Below are 25,040 nucleotides of genomic sequence, written 5' to 3'. Positions count from 1 at the left end.
TTAGCTATACAAAACTAAGGAGTAGAAAGTCAGAGCTGGCTTGCGGGGTTCCCTTCGTCCTTTATTTTGCCTAAAAGATGGAAGCCTATCAAATCAGCCGACTCTGCTTCTGGAAAGGGCGCTATGTGTCATGCTGCAAGTGACACACGACAAATTTTTTGTCTTTTTGTCAAACGAGCAGTATACGACATAGCTATACGCCTGAGGAGATAGGGAGAAATGACACTGCATTTGTGGCTTGACTATCTCCCGAAATACATCACATCCTGTGAGCTAACAACTTACAAAATGGACATCGAATTCCCTCTGCGTCAGCATTTGTTTATAAAAGAGTATAACTCGAGGGTAAACATCAAAACAATGAAGAAGAAAAGACTAAAAGTGCACAAACAAGCACTGAAAATTGCAAGAGCATCATATAAACGTTTTAACTTTGATATATCAAAGACATTTTTTGCCTAATTCATTAAAGTTGAACATGTTAAACCTTTATTGCGACATATAGTTATTAACGTCTCGAAGAATTATTTCATGTGCGAAGAACACGGCAATGTTACTGTTGTCATTTTACTGTAAACCACAACACCATGCAAAAATAGCCCACGTGATGCTCCAACTGAAATGTATTTTTTGCAGTACTATATTTATCGTTCATGCATTCATACATCTATTCTTTAACTTTTTCATTGTCCTAACGCCTGCCGTCTAAAAGTGCAGTCACCCTAGGAAAGTTTTCGGCCCTACGCGATTTGATTAACCCGATAGATATGGACAAATTAGGATGGCGGCTCCTTGAACATTTTTCACACAGCCCCGTTTTCGCTCCAAAATAATGGACCGTTAAACTCGTCCTGACGGTAGAAGCTTGAACAGAGACGAATGAACTGAAGCGCAAAACGCGAATATTGCTGAGAAAGCGGATCGAGGTATCTTACATATGGGACCACAGGCGAAAAAAATGAGAAAAACGTATTCGTGCACGTGGAGGTTCTCCTAAAGAATAAAAATTATTTTAAATGAAGCCGCACCTCCGTGTGTAATTTAAGTATTATATTTCACTTTTACCAGCTTTTCTCGTACGTCATTTATTGCTAACTACTGTTCCGAAGGCCTCCATTTCAGGCATCGACGAGGAGGCTGAAAATAAAGAGAAAACTCTTACACGGCATAGTAAAAGAAGGTACAAGTTGTCATATGTTTCCAAATGTGACAATAAAAAGAAAAAAAAACATTGATATTAACGGCCACTGAGATGTAGATTGAAAATGTGCAGCTAATTCGGTCGCGCGAATGAGGGAACCTGTTACATTTAGGTGGTCTTATAGACTGAAAGCAAATAAGGTGCTGCCAGACGATATGCCTGTGTTCTTAATATTGCCGACAAAGAGCGACTGGCACACAAGATGCAGATGACGTGAATACGTGCATCGGGACACGTACGAACAAAATGTCAAGGAAAGTGCTTCGTAAGCAGCAGAAGTGAATCCCTCCGTCGGTGGAGACGCGGTTTCCTAACATTGGGAGTGTTTCCTCGAAGGCGACGGGTATATACGCACAACGAAAGGACAAACGCGATTGTTTTGCTTAACAGACACTGGCCTATGGCCTGTACGCTGAGATGTGCGCGGTGACTCGTGCTGAAATAGGTACATCTACACATTAGTAAATATTCTTAGAGAAAGTTCCAACTGTCTGAATGTGGCTTACCTTCTAATGTGAGGGTGACGTTCGTGGTGGTAGGTGCACGACACTGCGACCATGGCTGTTGCCACTGCAAGTAAGTGAGAGAAAAAAGATATCAGATGAAAATTGCGTTTCCCACTGACGCCAATGATCTGTGAACGGAAATAACAGCATGACTACGCGGCACCCAGCTCCCTGTCGGTATAACTTAGGCTAGCTGCTGCTGAATTATGAAAAATGCTGAAAGCCTGACGAGATTGAAGGACGACCGACAAGATGGATGTTGTTATTGTTGCTTCAAAACATCGCTCATACCCACGAGGCGGTTTGGCCAGACTGGAGTTAATGAAAAGTGCACCCAACAAAATACAAAGTAAAAAGCAAACAATCAAAAATGACAGACAAATGAAACAAATTTTTGAGGGGGCTCATTGATAAACTAGAAAAGGGAATGACGTACACCACGGTTGGTACCCTAGCAGCGTAATCTTCCGGATGCTTTAATGAACATATGCACGGCAGTAATAATAGAACCGTGGCTTGTGCGTAATTGGCACCAAAGGTTAATAAGGTTGGTGTTGTAAGTGCTATATCCAGATTACCAGTTGGAAATGTGAGACATTCTGTAGAGGGAGGAGAAGCGATGACAAGAGAAAGAAAGAGTCAATAATTTCTGATTCGTTACAAAAAGAGCATAGGTTAGTTAGATAAGTCAGAGCTATGAAGGTAAAAATTTAGGCACGGACCTCTACAATGGTAGTTTGATAAAATCTTGCATTATCGTGAAGAAAGTGATGGTGCTGATAATGATGATGATATAAGGAAATGACACAAACGCACGGCATGGTTACGGGAAGAATCGGATGGTAGTAGGAAACAACAAAGACAAATGAAAATCACAGCAACCCAATCATGATTGGAATAAAGGAACGCGTAAAAGAGTAGACGCCCTTGCAATCCTAAGAGAACAAAAGAAAAACTGTCACAAGGAGGCCACCGAGGCAACTCTCGAACATTATCTTCTTTCTCGACACACCGAGTGGCACTGTATGGCACACAAAATTCTGATCTCGTTCTTCGTGTGGTGCCGATGCAATGTTCATCATGATGGTTGATCGTTGCGTAACGACTTGACAGAATAATGAGCATTGCTCGATGCTTTACGTCTACAAGCTGCGCGCACAGCAAAACAGGGCTCCGGGTTTATTTCGAGCACCTCACGCTCTTCTGTATGCGTTTTATCGACGAGCGTGTTCGCATTCGATGCCTATTGGATTCTGGTCCCCGTGGCAGGCAATCGAACTCGTGACCACGTGCTCATGCAGGTGAAGCCACTGAACCACCCTCGGTGGGCTTCGTGAAGGCATCAGCGGCTTCGAATCCTTATCATAAGAAACGCACAATGTTTTCAGCGGAAGCGCACGTTTAAATTTCACCTGTTCACTTTAGCCGTTCGTGCGTCTTTTTTCCTTGCTATTGCTTCAACTCCTGTTTAAGGCTGTGCTGTATTTTTATTTTTTGTTAGAAATTTAGTTGTACTCTCACAGGCAGCGTGTAAGACTATCAAAGGCATGGAAGCCGAGGTAACCAACAATACTTTGCAGATTTGGCTCGCAAAATAAGTGCTGGCGCCTGTGAAGGCCGCCAAGCGACTTTCTGAGCCCCAGAAGCGGCGCCGAAAACGTCATGACTGCGTAGACTTTCCTCCACACGAACAAGTGGCAACTTCATAAGTGGGTGTTTGTGCCAATGGGTCTTTGAAGATTACACTTGATAACGCTCGAGCGCCGTTCCAGAGCTAATTATACTGTACTTAAAACATTAATTTCACGAAGCTTTCATTGATAAATGCTTCGTTTTGTAATTAAATGAGGCGGTGTTGTCATCGCTTGTTCCAGGGCTTTGAGTTATATTTCGAAACCCAAGGACTGTGCGCCGCTAAATTAACGTTAGCCTCTACATCCAACGTAGTTCGAGGCAAAAGGATTCAAGATTGTTGTCTAGGTTGAGGGAAATTAGTTTAACAGCGGCGTTCACTTGAACTGCAACAACGAACGCTAAAGGGCTCTTCAGTTGTATGCTGCCAGGCGTTGTTAACTCAAGGACGTTTCCACCGGTAGCCTTCATGCTGCACATTGAACGAAGCTGTGGATCCGCGTCGTATGGTTGGGATCCCTTGAGTGCACGAAACCATCGATGTCTCTAATATGCATTACTTTCTCTTTCTTTTTTTTTTTGCGGCTTGGAGTTTCTCATCGCTGGCCTATGAAGCCTCTTTATTCTCAGCCCGTGCGAGAAAGCGCTTCTGCAGGTGCCAACTGCTACGGAGCGTGGTTCTTACGCGACAATGCACACAGTAAGAACTGACCAGATGCTATGACAGATGGGAACTGAAAATTACATGGTCGACGCAAATCTGTTCGGGTTTCAAACATTTAGGGTTGTAACCTTGCTAAAACTATAAGCACCCACGCTCTGCTCAGGCGGCACCGAATGTTGGGGTATCAAGGCCAGCATCGAGCAAACGCTGACCTTCAAACACGTATCTGTGCAGCTAGTCAAAACTTATCCTATAAATTATATTTTCTAATAAATTAATAATAATAATAGGCAATAAATTATTTTATTACATCTTATCTTATAAATTCAGGGGAAGATCAGCTAGTTTTGTTTTCTAACAACGTTCGTTGTGCGCCAAGAGCTCGTAATGATCCGAATGCCTACTCCGCGATTTCTTCCAACACTTTGATGCCAAGTTATATATTATGTTGCAATGGCAGTCAAGAGTCAAGTATATCTCAACAGCACCACATTCCCTAGTGGAAATACTCAACATGTTCATACTTTTCACGGTAGAAAAGATGCGAAACCACGTGAAGCACAGACGGGACAGGAAAGAACCTTTCACGCGAAAGCATGAGAAGAAACGACCAGATAGGAAAGAACCTTTCCTGTCCGGTCGTTTCTTCTCATGCTTTCGCGTCTTTTCTTTAGGAAGAAGTATAAGGTAACTAGCCCATCAACTAGTAGTGATTCATTAAAGCTCTACATGTGCGGTGGTAATCGGACCTGTAGATCGGATTCTTCGGGTTCAAATGTCCTCATACTATAACATCAGGGGGATGCGTGCGTCTCTCAGAGGCACTCTTGCCTGTATTTACAACGCCCACCTAACGGGCGTGTCATGTTTTCCTAATCAAATGCATTATCCATCCTCACTAGCAGTTGCTTTCTGAAAAATAACAGCAACTTACTATCGCCATGTCGAAAATAGACCCAATATCATATTTCACTGCCTGCCGACCAACAAGGTCGTCAACAGGGCCGACAAAACTGCGGGCTCCGTCTACCAACGAGTTCGCATCGTGCGCCCTTGCCGTTGTAGAGAACGGACGCCGCGCAGCTTCGGCTACTTTCTCGTCGCAGTACGCCGCAAAACAGCGGAATTCAGCGAAATTTGCTCCCTCTAGCCTGCACTGCCTTCGATGCGATTTCGACGGGCGTTTGCTATAGCCCGCGCTGCACTAGTGGCGGCGGGACGTCGCGTTTAAAAGCCTACTTTTCTTCGCACAGGAATGGCGAGCAAATTTTGCGGCTGCGACGAAACCATCGAGCATGTGCTCCGCCATGTACCCATCTTTTGACGGCGAAATACATTTACCGCGTTGCACACACTAAGCCAATCGGACGGCAGACCGCGCACAGAGCAGTAAATATTAGGGCCCTGTTCTCAAGCGTCGTTCTCACAGAAAAATTGTAGAGGTCCTACTGAGCTTCTTAAGGACCACTGGAATGAGAGGCCACATCTTAATTGGCATGCTAACTGTGTTGCGTGTGCACCTTCTGTCACTTCTTCGACACTTTTTTTTTCTTGTCTTTGTCTTCGCCTTTCCAACAGTGTATGGTGGCAAAATAGGAAACAGTGAGGAGAGTGCAGCCACTCTACGTTTGTTTCTTTTTCTCTTAATAATTAAACACTCAGTGCTTAAAAGTTTGCAATCTATAACGTTACCAGCATCAAAAATCAAGAAAGGGGCTGACAGATGGAATAGCACACTGTGGTATAAAGGTTATAAACAAAGATAAGGTGCCTCAGAAAGGCTGGCCAGCCTTTCTGAGGCACCTTATCCATGTTTATAACCTTTATACTACAGTTACCAGTATCAAATCCATGAGAAACTCTGCCAGGCGCCTCCGTATTCGCACTATCTTATCTAGCTAAACTCCTACTATCGCCTTCAAAAAATTTCTGGGCGCAGAACCTGCGAAAGAGTTATTTTCTTGGTCTGAATTTGATGTTTATTAACTGCATAAATATTTTGAATCGGAACACCAATTTGGGCAATCTGCTCTAAGTACAAGATTGAAAAGAAGCACGAAGGGCAGAAATAAAAATGTACAGGTTGGACGAAAGATTAAGACGCAAGCTATGACTGCCAGCTATTCGTTTTCGCTGAACTGGAATGAAAACCGGAACGAAAAAAGTTTCGGTTCGACGCTCAGGTCAAGGATGATTTGTGCAGCATTCGACCCTTAGAGGTGTAGAGTGTTTTCCAGTGCATCATGCACGCCAGGGTAAAAAAGCCATGTAAACTTTGCGATTGCGGTGACATGGTCGGGATGTCACGAGCTGCATTATAGGGAGTTCTGCTTACGCTAACGGAGTTAGTAGATTGGTTGAAAAGAAGATCAATAGTCCATACGAAGGCGCATGCTTTATCTCTATTTGGGTTGGAGCGGAGGTTTTCAGTTCCAGTATACAGGGCGTTTGTCTTGAGATGGAGCCACGAGTAGTGATGGCTCGGGTGAAAATTCCAAGCACTCATGCACTTTTCCAGCGTTCTGAATGCACATAGTAACGAACCCATGGTCATGGAGTTGCAGAATTGGTGAGTCAGCGCTGGCTCGTGGCAGCGCGCACTCTCTGGGGACTGACCGTGCGACGTCTTCTCGAGAAAAGCGGGTCGCGAATGGCAGCTGCTGCGGTCAGGAAGGCGAAACGCGGCAGAAATCGCCCTTCTCCCGGGGCCCACACCGCTGGAATTAAATTCGCACCCGGCGCTCTTCGGTGCGCCCGTGATGAATTGGCGCCGCGGCCAATGATCGCGACGGCGCCGACGGTTCCCGGCTGGCACGAAGACAAATTCCAAGGATGAGAAAGAAACGCCGGCATTCCTTTCCCTCTATACAACGACGGGCCGTTTGTGTTATACGATCCGGACGACGAGAAGACCACCGCACAGTGATTGCCACAGGCGCGCGTACCATCTGAAAGGCAGTCTCACGACGACAGGGGGCACTTACATGGACGGCGACGACATCAAAAGAAATATCCTAAGAACTCCTGAGGCAAGGCACGTGCTTTATTTTTAGCCAATGACCAAAAGGCCAGCACCACGCTCTGAAAATATATAGCACGACTAAACGTTTTGACCATACGGAAATGCGTTTGTTCCGTAGTAGCTCTTTTTCAGCTTACATGAATAGTGTTACATTTAAGCACAACTATATGACTCAGGCTCTCCTGGCTCTCCCTTTGGGTGCCTGCGTAGAATTTCAGCTCATTTGGTTTGTTGCTAAAAAAGAAAGCCAGCGAGGGTACTGTGGCATGTGCAAATTAAGATAAAGTAACGCTCTTTCATAATCGCGAGTACATTTTTTTGTTCAGGTATAACTCGAGAGAGAGAGAGAGAGAGAGAGAGAGATAAATGAGATGCGAAAGGCAGGGACGCTAACCGGAAAATACAAACAATCGCCAATATGTGGGGACCAAAATTTGCCTCTGTAATTCTTGTTCCAATGAAGTACAAGGTACTGCAACGCAGAAATTTCTTAAATAATGGTGTACGCGTTCTTAAATGGGCTAAACGTTTGAGACTAATTTTAGGCTTGGAATAGCTTCTTTAGTTATTTTTTTGCAGCAATGAGTGTAACCCATATGCGCTAAATAGTGATATTGTTTTACAGCCATGCTTTGCTACTTGTTGTATTTTGTTTTGTCTCCTCTTTTCTAGTAGTATGCTTCAAATCATTGCGTACAATCCACCATAATATAACGCCCGCTGAGCATAAATATATCTGACACACCTTATAAAAACACCTAATTTATGGCACAGAAGTGGTGATGCACACAGCCAACAATAACCATTTTATTAAACCCAGTGCTTTGGATATTGCTAAAGTAATGTATCATCCAAGGACAGTCCCACAGATTAGGTTAGCAGAAAACAGTATTGCATATAACATGCATACTCGGATGTGTTCCGCTTTTAGAGCGAGACAAAGCCGGCAATTCCAATGAAGCATGCAAACCTTCCGCCGTAAACGAAACGAAACGGCACCAGCCAAAAAGATTCCGAGTGATGGTGCAAGGTTCGAGAATCTCAGATGAATCTGCCGGCGGTGAAAGCTCATTAACGGCTGCGTATATATGTAAAAAAAAAATATCAGCGAGCTTCTTCCAGTTTCCCAAACTCGTTTCTTAGTGCTGAATGACATTGCAGGAAACAGAAATACAAACGAGCGGGAACGACGTGTCCATAAAAGCGATCAATATGTCATGTACGCCTTCCACACATGGTGCATGCCAAGCTCGCGAGTGCGAACTCTCTAAAACGAAAGGATGAAAACAGGCCGATCTACTATACCGCGCTTAACATCGAATCCATGCCGGCGTTTGGCAACTCCGTGCATTGTACTTCTTGGCTCGTCCACATCAGTGCTTCCTTGACGGAGTCTCGCACGACGTACGTGTACGCGAAGATAAATGCCAATATATATTTTATTTGTGTGTTTCTTTTACTTCATCTACGGACTTACACCGACATTTTGTTCATCCAGAAAATGAATAAAAACAGTGCTCTATAGCGTTGATGAATCACGTCAGTTTTAGACAAAAAATGTATCAAATAAATTAACACACCTTGCGGCTACTGTTATAAAGCAGAAAACACAGCCGGGGTTCTTAAGCACTTTCTATCAGGAGCCTATAATACACGCATATCAAAACATGGAAACATTTATCTCGCAGCACCGGAGTCTGTAGCTTCTTTTATCCCACGGCGCCGGTTTTCCACTTGGACGATTAACGATATGCACACGCAGGGAAAAAAACCTAGAAAATGGCACGATTACCACGTGCAGCAGTTGGCACGCTCGTCATAAGTGGCGAATATTAGGGAATCGGGAATTTATTAGACAGGGACAGGGCGGAGAGAGACCCCCAAGGGCGAGAGAAAACAATTAGGGAGGCTGCGATAAACCCACGGCACACGAACACGCCATACATGTCCTCTCTGGTCGCGGAGACACGCTCGCCTTTCCGGTAGTAACCCACCGGCGAAGCTCCGGGCTTTGTAGGACATTTTGCCCGCTTCCCCAGGCGCGTTTGAGGTGCCCGATGCATACCTGCATTTCAGAATTTAGGAACGCACAAGCGAGAGACAACTCCCGCTGGTTGCGCCCCTGTGACGCTTCACTTGTCCGCAGCCTTGGTGCGCGAAACGCAACGCTTCTAACTTCTAACTAAGCTTATCGCTGCAAGATCGTTGCAAGCAACGACAGAACACGACTCCACTGTATAAGTAACGCGCATCGGAGCTACACAAGCGATGATGCGGAAACAAACACTTGTAACATACACACGCACAAAAAGAAGAATTGACAGTCACTTCAGCATACGCTGAAGAGCATGAAAGCTAAAGCCTGCGCGCTTACGAACTTGACATTCTCATTCGAATGCGTTGTTACTTCCTATAACTTCCACCTTTGGTGGAAGTTATAGGAAAATTAATCCAAAATTAAGTCGTGGGTTCGAGTGCCTTAATCAACTCCATCTTAATTACTGTGCCTTAACTTCGCCTTAATTAACCCCAAAGATCGTGTGTTCTGTTGTCTTAATTAACGCTCCCTTAATTAACTGTTCCTTAATTACTTTTGCCATAATTAACACCAAAGGTCGAGGCTTCGACCCTCTATTTTGGTGCCATAACACTGGACGGTCAAATTTTCGTCCCATGAGCCACCTAAGGCTTTCGCCTTAATAACGAATGAATTAATTCAATGAACTATGACATTTCAACTTTCCCTCTGCCTGGCATTATATGTTTAAGAACAGCCCATTGCAATTCTGCGGGTAGACTGAAACGAACATAGCATTGCGCTCCCTGTTTTTCACCATTCACAACCTCATGATCTTCGTCCAACCGATAATCGGAGTTGTAACTATCGCATTTTAATTACTAGAACGTTTTACGTGGTCCTGGCCAATGACTTGGGGAACCAGATCTATAGTGTTTCTCTAACACGATGGGCGCGCCTAAACTTGTGGAAAAGAAAACACACGGCTGAAGCAGTGCTGCAGCTTGTAAACTATGTTTTTTTTTTTTTTTGTTTCTACCAACCGCTGCTATCTCAACTGTGGCCAGGTAGCGTGGCGGTGATCACAGTGGCATTGTTTTCCATCACCACAGCGGCGACGCCATCTGATGAATAAGGTTCAATTTAGCCGCGCGTATTACGTTTGTGCGATGTTTATGGGATGATTTGCTGCATACGCCACGCAACAAAGCAATTAAGTACATTTCTTGGTTGTTGATGAAAGTGCACTAATAGAAGAGCGCTTCTAGGTCAATATTCCTGCACAAACTGTACAGTTAAACCTCTAAAATTGCCCGTTCGCACGTCTTAGTCAGCCACTGCAATGACTTGCCTTCACCTTTCACTGTACCTGCTGGACATCATTCAGGCAACTATAGAGCGGCCAAGAATGACCCAGGCTGTCCCTGAAAATTATTATGCTTTGCCGTCTGAGGTGGGTTCCATTCGCAACATGACCCCGACCACTGCCTTCTCTATAGCGCTACTGAGGTTTGTCTTTTTAAACTTACAAGTCCGTTGTAAGCGTTTGTTTCTGAACCGCATCCGCCGTGCTTGGTTAGTGGCTATGGTGTTGGGCTTCTGAACACGAGGTCACGGGATCGAATCGCGGCCCCGGTGGCCGCATTTCGATGGGGGCGAAAACACCCGTGTACTACAGATTTGGGTGCACGTTGAAGAACCCCAGGCGGCCGAAATTTCCGGAGTCCCCCACTACGGCGTGCCTCATAATCAGATCGTGGTTTTGCCACGTAAAACCCCACATCTTTTTTTTTCTGAACCGAGCCTATAGTCTCCGGTTGTTAGTGTACTTAAGCAACGTACAAGTGATTTCGCAATGCGCGGGCAGCGAAGCGCCGACGTGACCGCGATTGCGCGCCGCGATTCCGCTTGCCTTGCAAGAGTCATGCGCTCCGCGCGGCGACGCTGGTGTAATTATACAGGCGCGGTGTGCGGCGCCAGCCAGCCGGACTCGCCTGTGCGCGCGCAGCGCGTGGCTGAACGTGCTCGGCCGTCGTTGACCGCGGCGCCGATCGGCGGTAAATAAGGAAGTCATTTGTCCCACACCCGTGCGAACCAGCCCGCTAGAACGCGCACCCAATGGATTCAGTGCGCGGATTTAGACGAGAAAACTCTCGCTTGTTGAGCAGTTGCAATTTTTCGCACGTCCGCAGAATGCAGCGTCCGTCGAAGCTGCTGGCATGTACGACGGCTGCAAGAAGTGGCAAGAATAATAATTCTTAAGTACGGAGGGTGCACGAATAGGCCTCTCGGACAGCTGGCGAGGGTTTGACAAAGAAAGGCACGGGTAGCCTTTGGAGTGCGAATAAGCTCAAGAAGAAAGCGGTACACCGTTGGCAGAGCCGTCCATCGTCCGCGCGCAGCCCATGGCCCAAGAACTTAGCGTGTCTTAACATGCAATATCTGGAGGCTATGGATCAGCTGTACCACGCAAGTCCGAACCCGGTCTCAAAGCATAATCAACAACTACGAAGAAACGCTGTTAACAACGATAAAAATCTCAGTAATTCTAATCTGGTATGCGCACCTAAAGAGAAAAGAAAGCATAATTTATCGTTGATTATTTTGACAACTGTGTTTCTCTTCTCTGTAGCTTTGAGCTAGCATATTCCAGCTTTACTTTTGTTTTTTCTCTATCTCAAAGAAATTTTCTGTCTTACCGTACTGTCACGAATAATCTTAAATCATTGTTGGTTGAGACGTCTCTGCCAGTACGGTATTTTTACTGTCATTTTCAAATGTACTACGTTATTCGCGCTTGTCCGCAAAAGTATACTACTACTGCAAGTATTCAGAATTCAGTCCAAATAACGCGAACACCTTGGCTAATTGGACTGTAATCTCTATGCCCGCTTCCGGATGCACGCGTCCTTGTTGGACACGTGTCCTTTCTTTCTTTCCCTCTCTTAATCCAGCTTCTCCTCCGTAGGTACGGCAGACTGGGCGTGCATCTGGCATTCCTGTCTTTGCTTGCCATTTTCGCTCTCATCTTGGAGTGCGCATATACTGAGTACACCATTGGTACGCACTTCATTTATTTCAGACTGCGTGGCGGCCCCTTTGCCTCAAGTATGTGGCAGTGTAGGGCTTTTCTGATGTTTTATTAAGGGGGGGGGGGGGGTGTATATAAATGCGGGTATTGAAAAGGGGAATGTAAAGGGCGATGATATACTTAATAAATTATGTCTTGTGAGGATTGGGAGGTCTATCCCACCGCTCGTAACCAGTTGCCAAGATTGGAGTCGGGCATGAATTAGATGGTAGCGGGCCCATGCCGTCGTCCAACTTATCCACGCTGAGGACGTTGTTGAAGGGAAGGACTGCTGCTCATCGAGAACGAGGAATATGGGTTTATATACAGTATATATATATATAAGGACGTTGCAGTTCATCAGTCTAGCATGACTGCGAGAGAAAGTACCCTGAGCAGCCGCACAACAGCGCTTTATAAACACTCGGTCCTCCCTCGATCCCTAGGTGAGGGAAACGTTCTACCAGTAGACGAGCCGCCTCTCTGCGGGAGGGCTTAACACACTTCCGCACAGGTTCACGGTCCCCAACCGAGGTCAAACGGTCTTCACAGAACTTGCGGCTTACGTCAGGAAAGGCGCATCTTATTCCCCGAGCTGACCCCCGCAGCGCGGCCGCCGGTTCTCCATTATCTTGCGTCCTGAAAGGCACGTGGGAAGGGGCCTCCCACTACGTTCTCTCGGGGACTCCCATGCTCACAGCAGACCGGGTCGGCGGTGGCATATTCCGTCGCAAAGCCTGGTTCGTCGAACTCATCTCGGCTCCTGCGACGGAAAGTCGAGGACGCGGCATTGTCCTTCGCACACAGTAGACTTAGTGACGCCGTGTGGCTAGAGGGTTGCGGTGGCTTTCCAGGAAAAGTTGACGCCGCTCTCGCACCTGGCTGGCGAAACTTGCACCTCAGCGGGCCGTTCTTAACAGTCTCTAGACCACTGTTTTTCGATTATGCCAAGTTAATCACGTTGCTTCCCACAGCACCATGCTACCAGTGGCGTAATTGTTGTCAACACTTGTTCAGGACCATTCCAATGCACAAGAAAAAAAGTTAAGCTGTGAGGATGGAAGCTATACACGCATGTACAGGAACGTCCCAGTTAACTTTAGCCAGAGCTTAAAACTATGCCGATGCACTCTGAGACGACGCGACCAAATGTACGTTGCTGATAATTGTATGCAGTAAGCCGCACTATTTTTTGTATTCTGCTTAATCGCATATTTATTCAAGATTAATTTAAAAAATTAAATTATGGAGTTTTACGTGCCAAAACCACTTTCTGATTATGAGGGACGCCGTAGTGGAGGACTCCGGAAATTTCGACCACCTGGGGTTCTTTAACGTGCACCTAAATCTAAGCACACGGGTATTCAAGCTTAATTAACCAACTTCTGAAGCAACGAAGTGAGGCAAAAAATTCAATTTACAAAGTTGTAAAGCGCTTTGGAAAACTTGCGATTAAACAATTTGTAAATTTCTATATATTAGGTATTACTGTTTTTCCGCTTATTGCAGATACTCGCGAAATACAAAAAGACTCCAGGCGACATGCCCGCTTGCGCGTTGTGATTGCAGGGCTCTCAAACATTTCTCACGCAAACGAACATAGCACCTAGCAGGGTGTGCTGCCGCTTGAACGGCGACAGGGCAGTGACGCGGGCGTTGGCTGTGCGATTTACGCCACCGGTGTGCTGCCCTCGCGGCGGTTCATCATAGCGAGAAGCAGGCGCAGCGGCGGCACACCCGGCTAAACGCTATGTTCGTCTGTACTCGGAGTGTTTGGAAGCGTTGCAATCACGGCGCGCCAAACGGACATGTCACGTGGTATTGTTTGTTTTGTTTTTTTCCCCGGGGGAATCTGCACTAAGCGGAAAAAAAACTAATGCCTAATGGATAGAAATTTAGAAACTGTTTAATCGGACGTTTGCTATGCGCTCTACAACTTTCTAATTGGAATTTTTCGCCTAACTTCGTTGCTTCCGAAGTTGGTTAATAAATCTCGACTAATTATGCAATTAAGCAGAGTACAAAAAATAGCGTGACATACTCCTAAAAATAGTCAGCAACATGCATTTGGTCGCGTCGTCTCAGAGTGCATCGTCACATTTTTAAACTCTGGCTAAAATTAGCTGGGACTCCCTGTATACATACGAACACCTTCCTTCAGTCTCACCTCAGAAAGAAACAATTAATAGTTACAAAACAAACTCCCGCTCCGACTAGCTTTAGTCCCATTAAGAAAATACGAAACCGGAAAGTTAATTCAGCAGACGAAAAATTCAAAGAAAGCAAGGAAATGCTGGCACAACTTGACGAGAACACGCTTTGTGCTTCGTCCGAGTATGCAGTGGCCTAATTTCATCTCCCGTGAGTGTGGTCCATGGGTCGGCCATCGTATAAACACGCGATCGAGCCTCCGTCTCGGCGTTCATATGAGTACGGAGTGATTCCTACGCGCATAGACACCAGGAGAACAAGACGGCATTTTGCGCCCCAACGTGGATCGAATCTCGGTGACCATGCGTTGCGATGAGTTGAAAGAGCACAAAAACCGGATCGAAAGCAGGCTATGGCATAATCTGTTTGCGTAGCGACAATTTGGCCGCCCGCCCGGTGCGTGCACACTTCCCCATTCACCGATTGCGAAGAGAGGCGCAACGCTCGGCCTCTTCCATCTTAGCTCTTAACTGCGCATGACGCCCTAATCGAGAAAGCCTTCAATTATCGACGCATAGGAGGTTCAGTGGCTATAATGCGCGCACGCATAACACCGCCCGTCAATGTCTCGCTTAACGAGCTGCTTTGAGGCACACATTAGCCTATGATTACGGTGCGGTGCTTCCAGGTTCCTTTCGAATTAATTACAAGAACACATCTCCTGGTGTAAGAGTTGTGGGCGTGTTGATTCGTTTTCGATGTCATGAACGTATGCGCTCTCTCGTGCTCGTGTTAACAGGCTTATAAGCCTGTTAAGCCAGTTATAATATATTATAACTGCAGAGGAAATTCCATGAGTAGCTTTTGAGATCGGACTGGTAATTCCAAAGCGCATACCTATATGCTAACACGCTTTCACTAATATAATCGTTGGCTGGGTTACCTAGATCCATGAATTCGCCGCTTTAAGACAGGTAGAAGGGCACTCACAATATAATGCGCACGGCGAGCAGAAAAAAACAACTAGAGAAACACTTTCAACGACCTTTGCACGTTTCATAGCCTGGTCTCGCGCCGCGACGCCAACGATAACAAAGAGTTAAATGACTAGAAAATGGACTGCTGTCGGAAGCAAGACTGAACGCCTTACATCCTTTGGAGTGGATGCGCCCTTATTGTCTATGCTTGACGCGTTCGGTAATCAGTGGACATCGAGGCAAAGATTGACAAAATCAGCGCAGGAAACGTTTCGTACAAGCCACGTCATCCGGAACGTGATTCACGCCTTCTTTATACAAAAAACAGAGATTTGGCCCACGCCGCGAGGCCAGCGCAAACACATTGCTCTTGTCGAATAAGCTGCACGAACTCTTGAAAGGCGTCACGGCACGTTGGCTCCGCAGAGCCGTTCTCCCCAGCCCGGGAGACACGCCCGAAACGGCGAGCGTACCCTGACCGCGGCCGGGCCCCATCTGAGGCTGCGTGCGCGACTGCTCGTCCGGTTGCAGGCACCTCTTGTTTATTGACCCGCAGCATCGCTGTTGCTAAAATGCCGGTGCTCCTGACCGCGAGAGCTCGGTGTTTGCCCGGTACGCAGTAAAGAAACCACGCAGACCTCTTTCTCGGCTCGCCTTCCACGAACAAGCGCGGCCTCCTCTTTGGATCGGTGATCGAGAGCCACGGCGAGTGTCCGCTCTCGTCTAGCTGCTCGTTACTCTTGCCAGCACTTACCCGCAAGCGCTTGCGCGGCGGCCCGGGAGCCCGTGCAACCATCATAGACGCTCATCTGGCTGTCCGTACCCGGCTGAGTGCGTTTGGATAGAAGGCCCGCTGACTCTCTTTGGAAGCGCGCCCTAATCGCATATGGCCGTCCGCGGCAGGCTATGGCAGCGGGAGTAAGCTATTCGTTTGTCCTTGCAAATCTCCTTTCCGTTCCCCATTCACTTACTTGCTGGTCCTGCACGTAGAGAGAGGAAGCGGCCCGTATTTATGGTCAAACTTGGACTGCTCGCTTTAAATCGTCGTCGTTGTTCCTTCAATGATTGGTGCAATGTAAATATAATAAAGTGCTATGCTATTGCTGTTTATTCCTTGAATATGGCGCATCGAAGCACGCTTTACATTCACAAAACTACCTAGTGCAAAGTAGTTTCACCACTAAACATGGCATAGAAGGTCATATATATTTCTCCATAATTCACCTCGATGCTAAGATTATAATGAACGGAAAAAATAAAGTCACAAGAAAGTCGCTTGGGCCCCGAGCGTGGATGCACTGTAGCCCTCATGCAGTGCCGCTGACGCGGAGACCTCGACGATTCTTTTCTAGGCTGTTTTCTCAATTTATAACATTTACTTGCAGCTTTTATTTCGTATTGTGCAGACACATGCATAAGAAGCTGCCAGCCCCGCCTTTATACAAGCCTAGCAAATGACTTGTTGCCAGCAATACGTACGTGCACGTCACAGTTTGCAGAATATATCATACACGCCCCAGTCTTGTCACAGCAACCTTCAAAATATGCCCACTTGTAAACGACGCTAACAACCGTACTGTTGTCTTATACGCTGCGGGCGACGAAACTGGTTATGATGCATTCGTCATTTATGGAAAGCCTGAAGAGTAACGTCTATCCCAGTAGAATGTACAAAAGCAGTTTGTCGGCAGCTACGGCGCCAGAGGTGTGACGCATGTCAATAGAAAACGCCATAACATGACACCTAGTGCCACAGTTACCTGGTTATTCCGGGGTTTTCCGTTTTAAACCGAAAAAAAGCAAAAGAAACAGTACACCGAAATTTTTTTCAAAATTCGGTGAAATAAGAGCTTAATTGAAAGCAAATTTCACAGCGATCAGCGTGCAGCTGCGAGCTCACATGCGCTTCGATACGAAGAGCCCGGTTGAGGTCAAGGTCACGCGTCAGCCCTGTCGCCCAAGCATTCTTTAATTTTTTTTTTCCTTATTTGCGTCCGTTTTGTCTGACGCTACGATGAAAACAACGAGAATGGGGTTACGCTGAGGTGAAGTATACGGGCCCTGGTCACTGCAGTATTCGCGCTGCGATAGTCGACTGGGCTCGTTTGTTAACGATAACGCAGGATCGTATCTAGCTAGCCGTTTTTTTTTTCCTGTATTTTTTGTTGGAGCTCTGGTACCTGCATAATGCTACAAAAAGCACTTATTCTATTCGTGTTCGAACATCAAATGTATTCATGCTTGATTCCTGCTAACACACATTGCAGTATGGCGTTGTACTTCTGCTAGACTGCTCCAGGAAAACTTGTTCTTTGCATTAGATGCCACTGCCGCAATTATACGGCGCGTTTCAACGTTAACAAATTTAGTGGACCAGATATTTACCGATAAAGAGCACAAGGCTGTAACCGGTGAAAGTTAACCTGGAACAATGTATTCACCAAAAGAAACTAAATTTTCGCATGGCAATAAAAACAGAAAAAAAATCCCGCCATATTTAGGGGCTAATAAAAATCGAAAGCGTTGAACCCCGTGTAACAGATACACATTATATGATGCTATAAGAAGATGCACGACACCGCAGTTGCTGAATTTTACTCGGATCTGAGTTGCCTTTGAGACATGACGAAAAATAACGAAGACAAAAAACAGCACGCGTCCATGAAGTTTTAATGCGAAACTATGCGCATTTACAAATGTTGCTGTCATCTCTAAATGTTTTGTCGTTTGGTCTACGGATGACTTGGGTTCCTGGCGATTTATTTTGGGTTCTAAACATTACTCCCATTGTGGAATTACACTCCGAAAACTCTCACAATGAGGCGAAGAAACGTTTCAGGCATTAGAATATGCCTGGCCCAGCAATTCGAGCAATTTCGAGCCATTAAGTGAAATTAGTTCAGTGCTAAAGAAAAGAAAAATAGCATCTACATCTCTACCATGTTATCACCTCCATCTTCTGACCTGCTGTTAGCTTCACGTCCTGTTGAACCCGGAGGTGAAGAACAGCTGGGAATTTTCGTTAAAAACACGATCGATTCTTTTCCGTGCTTAAGGGCTAGGCACTGGGAAATAATTCGCAGGATCGCACAGAGACTGCTCATCTTACCACTAAGAAATTTTAGCCAAACAGAAAAGCAGTCATCTACCCGGTAGCCCTAAAGTAGCTTCAGGCTACTTTGGGGTGTATGTAAACTTTTCTTCCATGAAACTCCCTCGACCTTGGAGATTTCCACAGAATCCATTTGCACATTCACTCTTATTGCTCCTCGAATTGTCACTCAATTCCCCTCTGCCTGCAACTACATGCTAGCCGCCTGGTGCGCTCAACTGGCAAAGCAACGCGCCAGGAGTGGCGGGATCGATCTTCGGACCGGGACAACTTTTCCTTCGACTGGGAAGCTTTCTGAAGAACCTGCACATGTCTCGTTTGTAGCTCCGGGCTACTTTAGGATGGATTGTAACCTTCTCTTGAGCCATTTCACACTCCTAAGTACAATTCAAATGCTTTTCTTGAGAAACACAAAGCAGAACGTGGTTAAACAAGTGTTTCTTTTTTATTGACTACCGCCATCGCCCACTGTAGATTATATAATTGATTAATGGGTTCTTGTGGCCCAAAATGCAGTTCTAGCAAAAGGGCGCCAAACACATGTTGCGTCGAGTTAACAACGTACACGATGTCAAGGATGTAACATGGCTCTAAAGGGCCACAAATTCAGTCGATGTATATATGCGTAAAATATCTTTGCACTGAAAATGTGAGGACGACCAGTGAGGTGTGCTATCGTCATAAATATATGTTGCGAATTGACCATAAAAGACAGATGTGAGAATATGCAAGCAGTACTAATGCTTCACCCGGGCCGTTGAGCCCGGGAATGGGCCGGGAATCACGGGCTCTAAATACTACTATCGGGGCAACATACTGATAAGAGGCCGTGTTACGGATCGTTTGCATGTATAACATGCAGTACACGTACATCATCTAAAAAAACCTTAGACTAATTTAGACTCAGACTGAAGAGCGGATCGTTGCCAAGGAACATTGCCGGATGTAGTGGAACTTGTTGACGATGGGGTAAAGGAAAGTGTTTTTTCCTGGGAGATTCTAATTCACGACATTCCAGCAACACTTGGAGGACAGTCAACGTCGCGCAGCATTTACCACAGATAGGCCGCTCATCAAAAGTCAACAGCTACGAGTGTGCGCCATACGTGTGACCGATTTTAAGCCGACATATGATAACTACGGTTCGCCGTATGAAGCATGAAATGATTTTAGCTCTCATTGTCGGCGTCGTAGCTTTCAATAATTTTCAACATGCTACTGCGGGCACGCAGTGTCGACAGATCTCGTAGAATTGCGAAACGCCACGTGGCATCGGCGTCCTCGATGTCTAAAAATACAGATGAGAAGCATTGTTTATGAATAAAGGCGTCCCTAATATTTGCCTCAATGCTTAGTAGGTGGTTAGTTGTCGATATACACTCCCTGAAGCCGCACTGGTATGAGTCGAGCAGTTTATTGCTCTCCAGAAAGTGATGCAGGCGCCGATTGATAATCTTTTCGAACAACTGGCAGAGGCAGCTCGTTAGTGCTATAGGTCTATAACTGGTGGACAAAGACGTGTCCTTGTCCTCTTTCAGAATTGGATTTATGACTGCTTCTTTCGAAGAGGACGGGATATACTCTGAAGACCATACAGCGTTGAATAGAGAGAGCAGAGTTTTCTCTGTTTCAGAGTCACGGTAAGCGCTCTATCATTTCATAAATGACTGAAATATATCGTGGATCAGAGTTATTGCAGCAGTTCCGGGATACCTGGAGCTCTGCTAAGTTAAATGGACGGTTGTATGCCTCATTTGGTAAGTATTTCCGTTCCAAAGGCTGTCGTTTTGCTCGTTGTTTGTATCTAAGGAATGTTTCAGGCTAGTGCGAATAACTGTACATGATGTTGAAAACGTGCACCCAGAAAACCTGCCTGATCTTCGAGATTATCTCTCTCAGTATTTACCAAATGTAATGGCTTTGATTGCCGGCTTTTTATTCTATGGACTCTATTCCATACTTTTCGCACGTCTGTAAAAGAGATTACACCGGAGATATACTTTTGGCAGCTTTTTCTCATAGCCTGTCAACGCGTATACTTCTTCCTTGCGATGTTACATGCTTGAGGTTAATTAGATTTTTTGCAGTTGGAGAATCGCGAAGGAGTCTCCACGCTTTGTTTTGCTGCTTACGCACTTTCCTTCATTGTTTATTCCACCGCGGAACTCGTCGTTTGGTAGTCCAACCTTTTGTCTGTGGGATACATTTGGATGGCGCATCAATAAGGAAAGCTATGAAGTATGCAACAGCATCACCTAGGCTTAGTGCGCAGGCTTCATTCTGCGGCAATTGTGCGAGTCCTCGGAAGAGCTTCCAGTCGTCTGATTCGACCTTCCACCGAGGAGGGGAGCATTTTTCCTGTATTGCTGTGTTCCGCACTATAAAAAAGTTGTCACTGCTGTAGGGATTTTTAATAACATTCCACTGTATGCACGCCATAAGTGTCGGAGATGCTATGGTCAAATCTGTAGAGGACTATGTGTTGTGAGCAGTGCTGTGAAAGGTGGTGGTGGTGGTAACAACTTTATTGACAATCCGGCAAATTCGTGGCCTGGGCCTAGGCCGCCCCCGATGAGGTCCGGAGATCCTGTCTCCTCGCCGCCTCACGGGCTTGCTGGATGGCCCATAGTTGATTTTCTAGGTTTGAGCTGCGCAACGCGGCCGCCCGTCGTGCCGCAGCTTCATTTGGGGAAACTGCATTTTCTGTGCATATAATCTCACATTCCCAGAGAATGTGTCTAAGAGATGCGTGAGCCTTGCCGCATAGCTTGCAGTTATCGTCTGAGTAGATGTCCGGATATATCCTCCTGAGATGGACGGGGTTGGGGAAGGTCTTTGTTTGTAGCTGCCTCCAGTCTACCGCTTGGGCCCTGTCGAGCTTGGGGTTAGGGGGCGGATAAACACGCCTTGAGTTTTGATAAAATTTTGTAATATCACATTACCTGGTCATTCTGTCCCTCTCTGTCCATGCCTCCGTTGGATTTCCAACCCCAAGAGAGGATCCTTCTTCGCGGGCGCGGAATGTGAGACCTCGCGCTACGCGGTGGACCTCCTCGTTGAAGTTGGGTACGGGGGTGTCGGGGGATGAGCGAGCCGGGAACCATATAATGTGTCGTTCCTCCGTCTCCTGGGAGGTGACATAGTTCGCGTTGGCTTTGAGTATAGCCTGAGCCTTCGGCGAAATTGTGCATAGTTTCTGACCACCGTCTGCGAGTCACTGGGTACGTATCTGCAACTGGGGTTAACGATGGCTAGGGCTATCGCCACCTCTTCCGCTACCTCAGGGTTTTTGACACGTATGCTACAAGAACTGACCAATTGTTTGTCGATATTGAGGACGGCCACTGCAAAAGCACGTCGATCCTCGTATTCTGCAGCATCTACGTACAGCGCTTCCTTGTCCCTACCGAAGGCTTGGAGTGAAGCCTTGGCTCTACTCTCTCTTCGACCCTGATTGAATTCGGGGCTCATGTTCTTGGATATATTAGCCACCTGCAGCTTTTTCCTGATCGCGCTTGGAAGGGATGTCTTGTCGCCGTGCTGCTTGTGATAACTTATCCCGAGTTTGTCCAGGATGCTCCTGCCCGTTCGTGTCTTCGCTAGTCTCTCGAGTTGCGAGATTTGGTGTGCCTCAATTAACTCTTCAAGCGTGTTGTGGACGCCCAGCTGTAGCAGAAGTTCCGTGCTGGTACTGTCTGGAAGGCCCAGTGCCATCTTGTGTGCTCTTCTAATGAGGGTGTTCAGTTTGGCATATTCGGCCGCGTACCAGTTGTGGTAGGCGGCCACATAGGTAATGCGGCTAATAACGAAGGAGTGTATGAGTCTGACGACGTTGGCATCCCTCATACCCTGATGTCTGTGTGTGATTCTTCTGATGAGCCTCATCGTGTTCGTGATCTTAGTCTCCAAATGCCTGATCATTTCTCCGTTGTTGCCGTTCGATTCTATGATGAGTCCGAGCACCTTAATCTGCTTCACCCTGGGTATTTCTTGTCCGTCTTTGGTGCGTATGCAAATTTCTTCGTATGCATCATGCTAGATGTAAGCCTTGGGGGGTCTTCCCCTAAGCGTCGGGCGTTAGAGGAGGAGTTCCGATTTTTCTGGCGAGCACACGAGACCGGTTCCGACGAGGTACTCTTCCCCCACCTCGACCGCGGTCTGTAATCGCTGTTCGATTTCTCCGTCGCTTTCCTCGAACACCCAGATCGTAATGTCGTCCGCGTATATTGTGTGATGCACTCCATCGATGGCGTTGAGGCGCTCGGGGAGGCCGATCATAATGAGATTAAAGAGCATCGGCGAGATGACCGAGCCTTGCGGGGTGCCGACGCTGCCTATGTTCCTGTCTTCGGATGAGAGTTTGCCCAGCGTTAAGGAGACTTTCCTGTTTGCGAGGAAATCCTGAACATAGATGTACGCTTAGTTTCCTAGATTGAGTGCGGCAGTGCTGCGTAGTATGGCTGCGTGAGCTGCGTTGTCGAAGGCTTTCTTGAGGTCTAATCCTAGAATGGCCCTGGTACCTCTTGTCTTGTTAACGAGTATCTGGTGCTTGATTTGCAACATTGCATCCTGCGTGGAGAGATGAGCTCGAAACCCGAGCGTGGTGTCTGGATACGCTTCCACGTCGTAAGAGTGTGCGTTGATCCGGGTGAGGAAGACGTGCTCCATCAACTTGCCGACGCACGACGTAAGGGATATTGGTCGAAGGTTGGCCAGATCTGGTGGTTTCCCTGGTTTGGGGATGAGCACCATTTTTGCTCTTTTCCACGGGTCAGGGATGCATCCTCGGGTACAGCAATCGTTAATGTACTTGGTCAGTTCGGAGATGGTCTCGTTGTCCAAGTTACGAAGGGTCTTATTAGTTACGCCGTCCGGTCCCGGGGCCGACTTGCTGTTGAGCTTTTGCAAAGCGGCCCGGATTTCCGCCTCGCCAAAGTCTCTGTCCAGAGAGAAATTGGGTTTTCCCGTTTATTCCCCGAGTTGAATAGTCAGACTATGCGGGGCGTATCTGTCGCCGAGTTCGGAAAGGATTTCTTCCTCATCCTTGGCGTGTGTGTGTATTAGCTCGCGCATGGTTTCCCTATGTGTTGCCTTGCTTTTGGTCGGGTCTAGCAGGTGTCGGAGCAGGCGCCATGTGTGGCCGGTGCCAATCCGTTCGTCCATCTCGTTGCAGATCTCATCCCATTGTTGTTTACTAAGGGTTTTGCAGTGTTCTTTTATTTGTTTGTTGAGTAACGCTGTGCGTTTCCTCAACTTCCTATTGTGTCTTTGTCTCTGCCACCTGGCTTGAAGCGATCGTTTGGCCTCCCACATGTGCACCAGGCGGCTGTCGATCTTCTCGACGGGAAGTTCTGGCGTCACGGTCTTTGTTACTTCATTGACGTCAGGCATCACTTTTTCGGCCCATTGTTGAATGTCTGTGATGGGCGCGTACGTCATTCCAGCTCGATTCTTGCGGAACTGGTCCCAGTCCGTCCATTTGAAGGCTTTGTTGGGTTCGATCTTTAAATTCTCCAATAATTTCGTTTCGAGGATTCTGTGGTCACTACCAAGGTCTTCGAACGTGTTATTACAACTCGCTCCTCTTGCGCTCTTTACTAATGTTAGATCGGGCGTGGTGTCTCTTGTCAGCCCTGTTCCCATTCTGGTGGGGGAGCTGGGGTCGGTGATGAGGGTCAGGCCTGTTTCCTGTATATCCTGCCATAAAGCCATGCCTTTGGCTCTCGTATAGGCATAGCCCCACGCTCTGTGCGGGGCGTTAAAATCTCCCCCGATAAGTAGGGGATGGGAGCCCGCAATGTCGGTGGCCCTCCTAAAAAGGGTTAGGAAGCGCTGTCGTATGTGCGCCGGCTTGCTGTATAGATTGAGGATAAACGTGCTGCATTGGCTCTTGCTTTTGGGTATAATTTCTACGAATACTTGTTCAATCCGCGCTACCTTAATGTCGTGACGAACGACCACTAAGCCTTTCCTGACCAAAGTAGTTACCAATTGGTTCTCCCCGGATGGGGGACCGATGGCTTGGTAACCGGGTAGTTTTGCTAATTCGTGTGTCTCTTGTAGCATTATTACATCGGGTTTCGATTTGCTTTTAAGGTGTTGTTGCAGGACCGCTTTTTTTGCGGCGTAACTCCTGCAATTCCACTGCCATATAATCAGCTCGCCTCTTTTACTGTGCTTGCCTATTTTGGTCTGGTCGTGGGGTGGAGGTCTGAACGACCCCAGATGCTCCTGCGGTGTTTACAGGGGTGTCGTGGAATTGATTAGATGCGACCCCAGTTATGGGGGCCCCTGCGGTGGTAACTGGCTGCAGCTTGGCTACCCTAAGACTTAGGTCGGCCACGTTGCTTCCGAATTTGTCAAGTCTCGACATTTTGGTCGAGACCGCCAGCGTGAGGTTGCAGACGGCTTCCGCTTGTTCTTTTAGTACATTTTGCATTTCTGTTAATTTCTGCCCTAGGTCTGCCAATTGCGATCCGGTTTGGCTGCTAACGGCTGGAGCCTTTCTCTTAGGTGGTGGAGGGTTGTCGTCCTCCTCCATGCTATTATTAGGGGTTACCGCAGCTGCACCTGCACTACAAGTACTCAGACGGGGAGATATCTCCACCCTTCTACTATTCTTAAGTTCCTGGATTTCTCTCGTGAGGTGTGAGATTAATTCTCTCAACTGCGCATTTCCCCGTCTCAT

General features: G+C 46.9%; 1 protein-coding gene and 1 long non-coding RNA gene across 8 annotated transcripts in view; one reads left to right on the top strand and one right to left on the bottom strand.

The window, feature by feature from the left end:
• The window catches only part of LOC129380429 (uncharacterized), a 109,243-nt gene that overhangs the window by 5,412 nt on the left and 78,791 nt on the right, over positions 1–25,040 (top strand). For all 3 annotated transcript variants that reach the window (XR_008608441.1, XR_008608443.2, XR_008608442.1), the window contains exon 2: positions 19,891–19,992. This is a non-coding gene — a long non-coding RNA (uncharacterized lncRNA). The remainder of the gene's footprint in view (positions 1–19,890; positions 19,993–25,040) is intronic.
• The window catches only part of LOC126545767 (sushi, von Willebrand factor type A, EGF and pentraxin domain-containing protein 1-like), a 185,683-nt gene that overhangs the window by 127,127 nt on the left and 33,516 nt on the right, over positions 1–25,040 (bottom strand). For all 5 annotated transcript variants that reach the window (XM_050193740.3, XM_055061312.2, XM_055061313.2 and 2 more), the window contains exon 2: positions 1,708–1,771. In XM_050193740.3, coding sequence (XP_050049697.2) covers positions 1,708–1,771 — 64 coding nt within the window. The remainder of the gene's footprint in view (positions 1–1,707; positions 1,772–25,040) is intronic.

This window comes from Dermacentor andersoni, chromosome 1, assembly GCF_023375885.2.
Source record: "Dermacentor andersoni chromosome 1, qqDerAnde1_hic_scaffold, whole genome shotgun sequence".
Lineage (NCBI taxonomy): Eukaryota > Metazoa > Arthropoda > Arachnida > Ixodida > Ixodidae > Dermacentor > Dermacentor andersoni.
This window is presented reverse-complemented; position numbering and strand designations above follow the sequence as displayed.